At 36.1% G+C, this 5,294-nt stretch overlaps 1 protein-coding gene and 1 non-coding gene across 2 annotated transcripts; one reads left to right on the plus strand and one right to left on the minus strand.

The window, feature by feature from the left end:
* Positions 1-313: 313 nt before the first annotated feature.
* On the plus strand, positions 314-1,290 carry LOC144701917 (DNA-directed RNA polymerases II, IV and V subunit 9A). The gene is made up of 4 exons (XM_078573734.1): positions 314-502; positions 586-661; positions 809-967; positions 1,103-1,290. Exons 1-4 carry the CDS (start codon positions 474-476, stop codon positions 1,181-1,183), a joined length of 345 nt encoding a protein of 114 aa, XP_078429860.1. The 5' UTR covers positions 314-473; the 3' UTR covers positions 1,184-1,290.
* A 66-nt stretch (positions 1,291-1,356) lies between these two features.
* On the minus strand, positions 1,357-1,461 carry LOC144702807 (U6 spliceosomal RNA). The gene has a single exon (XR_013581384.1). It is a non-coding gene; the product is annotated as a U6 spliceosomal RNA (small nuclear RNA).
* Between the last annotated feature and the right edge of the window lie 3,833 nt (positions 1,462-5,294).

Raw genomic sequence — 5,294 nt, forward strand, 5'->3', positions numbered from 1 at the left:
CTGAGTAATGGGAGGCACAGGAGAAAAGTCAATTACCTTATGACCCAAGGACCTATATTTGTAGGAAGAGGAAATACTTAAGCCTCTTAAGCCTATCTTAATTAGTCCCATCATTATAATTAAGACAGGCTTAGCCTCTACACAATTAATTACCACACTTATTGTTATAAATGTCTTCATCTCATCATTAAGTGAATCATATATAAATTGGGATTTATAACTGATAGCTTAACAATATGCAATTATATACATACATTTATATAATTGTCCATAGATTAAGAAATTAATCTACCACTTCCATCGCAACCCCTCCAATCTCTACCCTTTTTTAAGGGTTTCCTTCTTCTTTCTCTACCCATTTTTCACAATCTCTCCCACGATCGTCCGGCTCTCTCTCTCTCTCTCTCTCTCCAGCCTTCTTCTTCATCTTGTCACTTTCCTTTGTTTCCTGACGCAATCCAGGATCGTATACGATGAGTGCCATGAAGTTTTGCCGTGAATGGTAGGTTGAAATTTTGTATTTTACTTAACATAGCCGGTAATTTCGAGTTAATTTTTTTTCAAACGCTGGTTCGTTTCCTGCAGTAACAACATACTGTATCCAAAGGAAGATAGAGAGCAGAGAATACTGCTCTTTGCCTGTCGCAATTGTGATCATCAGGTGCGGTCATTGATTCGATTTCAGTGTTGATGCTTCAAAGATCATGGATAATGATCGATTTTTCCACAGGCCCCTTGTTTTATGGTGAGATTAATCATCTTCTGATGGGTTTATTTACTTTTTTTTTCTCTCATTTTCTCCTTTCAGGAGGTCGCTGATAACAACTGCGTCTACAGAAACGAGATCCATCATCCTCTGGGTGAGCGCACTCAGATTTTGCAGGATGTCGCTGCTGATCCAACACTTCCTCGCACCAAAAATGTCCGGTGCTCCAAATGTAATCACCCCGAAGCGGTTTTTTTTCAGGTCAAACCCCGACTTTATTGCCCAAAATTCTTCATGTTTATTGTTAATCTTTGAAATTTTAACTTGGGCATTCATCAGATTGAAATAACTAGCTTGAGAAGCAGTTTTAATCCTAATTCCTATTTACCTTTTCAGGCTGCTTCCAGAGGAGAGGAGGGCATGACTCTCTTCTTCGTTTGCTGCAATCCCAGCTGCGGCTACAGATGGCGAGATTAAGAGCCCCATTTGTCTCTCTGTGAGAAATTTGTTGAATATGGATTGCATGCCAGATCAACTGGTTTAAGGAAATCAAATTTTGTTTTACCTGGATAAAATTTTCTCTGTTTCTTTTATCTTTTTATTTAGTTTTTCCATTCATGGACTAATCTAGCACGCAGCTATTGCCTGATCATGAAATGTAGCATTTCTAGATTTGTGCGTGTCATCCTTGAGCAGGGTCCACGCTACACTTCTCTGTATCATTCCAATTTTATCGGATATTCCCCAAGGGACATTATCATGAAATGAATAATATAGAGATATATTTTTATTTATAGAGTCTAATTGGTGCCCTGAGATCGCCTCTGCTGATTTTGTACTTTGCTTCAATGAATTGCATAGTTTGCTTTGCTGCCAAGTGCCGATGGTTTCATGAATCAGATCTTATTCATTTCTCTCCGTTCTTCTTCTGAGGGCACGATTGTCCTGTTCCATTGTTCATGTAGAAGTAATCTTTGATCTGTCGTTCCTAAAGACATTAGAGCGTGAATTTTTGTGTTTTAATGATAGATTTATGGAACACAGAGGCATCTCCTGTAAGGTAGTATCAGTGCATTTTGTTTTTTTTGGTTACCTACGGGAAGTTGGAACTTCTTTTAACCATGCTTCCTTCGCTGTTAAGGCTGATGCGCATGAGTTGAGGGGAAGGGTGATGATGAAGATTCAACTTTCCTTATGATGAGATCATTTTGAATAAACAGCATTCTTTTTCTTAGTTTTTTTCACCTTCAAAGGTGGTTAACATTGCTGCGATCTTTCCAAAAGATAGTTTAATCTGTTCTGTTCTCAGCTCAATTCTATGGAAACATGTTTTGTCTTTTTATTAGTTTTTTTTTCATTATATGTCTCTCTTTACATCTCTCTCCTTTTTTATGGAACCATCCTCCTCCAATTTTCCCTTCTATTTTTCTCCTTCGACAATGCATTTCTCCATTCATTTGCCAGGATCTGCTGAGACCCCTTGCCAGAAGCGAAGGTGTGATTTCAGTGACTTGATTCACTGAAGTATTTTTTTACAGATATCGTGAAGTGTTTGATTAAGTTTTTTTTATTTGTGTTAATGGGCCTTTGCCCATCAAGTGATGTCAGTATAAGAACTGAACATGCATATCGTAAGACTTGAAATTTTTATTTCAAGACTTGTAGTGTAATGTCTCCAAGCTGACATTTGCCCCCCTGTTTTGTGACTTGCCAGTAGACGTGGTCATTCTGTTCTTTTTGTGCGAATTTGTGCGCATTGTTCGTTCTGTTCGGTTTTTTGAACAGAACAAAAACGAAATCGAACAGAACATTGCACAGACCCGTGTGCGGTTCTTTTGTTCGCTTTGTGCAAATTTTGTTCTAGGTTTGTGTGAATGTGCGAATTTTGTTTGTTTTTTTTTAAAAGAACAGGGCAAAGAACAAGGCCCTGTGCGGTTCTTTTGTGCGAATTTTTTGTTTGTTTCAAACAAACAGAACAGAACAACCATGTCTATTTACCAGTCTCTGTCTAACGCTGCTCTAATGTGCTGTCTCTGAGCAGCCGCAATTACCTGACATTTAATGATTTGCCATTGACGAATTTTGAGTGAAATCTGTATAACAAGATTGTTTCACAGGTTTCATCCGCGTCTAGTTTCGGGGCCTGTTAAGTATGAGTGTTAGTTTAGTTTTTTTTTTTGGGTACATATGTATTAACCCACTCAGTAACCTAGTTTGAGTGCTGATTGGTGTATCTCGTATGACTTGAAAAGTTAGCTCCTATTTTCTCTTCAACATTATTTTGCCAAAAAAATCATGCTGTGGAAAACATCTACCCAGCCTTATGGAATTCGACCCATTTCTTGACACGTCTCCTGTTTCTGAAAAGGTCCACAGGCATCCTGCATGTATTTTATCTTTTTTTTGCTCCACTTTTTAAACTTTGTGGCAACATGCCTTGAAGTGTCTGCAGATGGAGGATGCAGAAAGAAATATATGCAATGCCCAACATATGTGGCACATTTTGTGAGCTCAGGATACATGCAACAGAAGGAAATTTCTGTTTTCTGCATATGTGCCCAGATGGAGTAAACAAAAAGAAATGTATGTATACGTATGAACGCCATTGTGATTTCAACATATATGCAACATAGAAATTTCAGACGTGTGCTAGGTAATTTTTTCAGTTATTTTTCCTTCTGCAGCATATCAGATGGGAAAGTCCTTCTCTGCGAGCACTATTTTAAGACAAGAAAGAGTTTTAAAACACAATAATTCGTTGTTAGCCGTAAGCAAATAATGAACACAAGTGTACTGATCCTTAACAGAATAAAACAACGGAATGTATTGAGAATAGTGCATGCATTTCTGCTTTCTGCTAGGCTGACGAGGAAGAAACATGGATGTTTAGAGAAATATGCAGAAGAAAAATTGAGGGATCAGTTAATACTGAATGTTGACATTTAATGCAGAACTAGGACTAAAATAAATGAATCATAGGAATTGAGAAAACCGCAGAAAGTTATTTCTCTTTTTCCTTTCTCTTTTTTATGAAGAATTTTACAAAAGCGTATACTGTTAATAGATGAGATAATGGTGGTAAGATGGGAGATAGAAGGTAGGGTATGGTAGGTAGGCTGGAGATGAGGGTGAAGATAAAGCTTAACCCATTTTACTGTGTTTGCCTAAGTTTATATTTTGTTGGATATTCAAATGATGTATATTTACGCCTATGATATGAGTTAATTATTGAGGAATCTTCTTTGTTTACTCTTATTATAATCTGGTTATCATTGAGTCCTTGGACTTTACAATTGACATTCCTTGTGAATAATGATGAATATGAATTGATTAATGAATGTGAACAAGACGTAGAATGTGTGATTTTCTTTCAAGCCATACCATTCCATTATCAAGTATGTAACATAATACATTATATTATATTTCTCATAATCTAGCATCCTGTACAAATGTTCACGAATTCTAAGATGACACACCTGATTTAACGCATGACTTGAGAATTCCTTGACCTGAAATGACTAAAAAAATCAGAAATAAATAGTTGATATTAAGAGATTAGAAATATTTGTTGGAGAGTTGTTTTTTCAATTAAGTATAGAGGGAAATATTGATACTATGAGGGCTCCATGTTACAAATGGTCAAATTAAAAATTTACATGATTACTATATTGCCTTAGGTTTTCAAAATTGCGATGATTCCAACAGGATATATCTAAAAAGGAAAACAAGAAAATTAGAGAAAGAAGATCTAATGGAATATAGATGATGATTGGTTTTATTGAGAGTGTATCTAATAAATATGTTGAAGTGAATGACCTGTGCCCTCAATCCAGATAGAGTTTCAGTCAAATTATTGATTTAAATAATTTGATTTAAATCAAATTATTTTCCAACGATGATCGGTAATTTTGGGGAATTCCGAAGAACAGTTCCATCTGGAACATCCACGGTTGAATTTTTTTTATTAAACCATATTATCTTCCATCTGATATACTTAATAAACCAAATTATTTTCTGATTTTTTATCAGATCAAAGTGTGCGGTTGTTTCGAAAAATCACGGTTACAAATTTAAACCAAATTATTTTCCAACGATGATCGGTAATTTTGGGGAATTCCGAAGAACAATTCCATCTGGAACATCCACGGTTCCATTCTCCGATTGGCTCAAAGCGTGAGTTTCATTCAACGTGTGAGTTTCGTTCAACGTGTGAGTTTCGTTCGGAATTTGTTAGATTTTTATGAAAAAAATGCTTTTTAATTTTATGGTTTTTTTTGTTGCGAGGATCAATCACGGGAACGAGTGTGAGGTTGTGATCTTTATTTTATTTCTGTTTTAGTTTTGATGTGTTTTTTTCGGAATTTGTTAGAGTTTTCTGGACCCGATTCTGCTGAATTTTCTGGTGTTTTTTATTGGGAGGATCGATTGTGTGAACGAGTCTGAGGCGGTGATCTTTTTTTTTTACTTTCGGTGTGCTTTTCGGGATTTTTAGAGTTTTCAAGGTCAAATGCTGTTGAATTTCTTGTTGCTTGAATCGATTGTGGGATCAAATGTGAGGTGGTGATCTTTTCTGTTTCTGTTTTTGTTT

This window comes from Wolffia australiana, chromosome 4 (genome assembly GCF_029677425.1).
Source record: "Wolffia australiana isolate 7733 chromosome 4, ASM2967742v1".
Classification (NCBI taxonomy): domain Eukaryota; kingdom Viridiplantae; phylum Streptophyta; class Magnoliopsida; order Alismatales; family Araceae; genus Wolffia; species Wolffia australiana.

Bases quoted from the DNA above. Each gene is read 5' to 3' on its own strand.
- LOC144701917 (XM_078573734.1), top strand. From the start codon at position 474: ATGAGTGCCATGAAGTTTTGCCGTGAATG. The intron at 503-585 runs GTAGGTTGAAAT...CGTTTCCTGCAG, and splicing joins ATGAAGTTTTGCCGTGAATG to TAACAACATACTGTATCCAA. The intron at 968-1,102 runs GTCAAACCCCGA...TTACCTTTTCAG, and splicing joins CCGAAGCGGTTTTTTTTCAG to GCTGCTTCCAGAGGAGAGGA.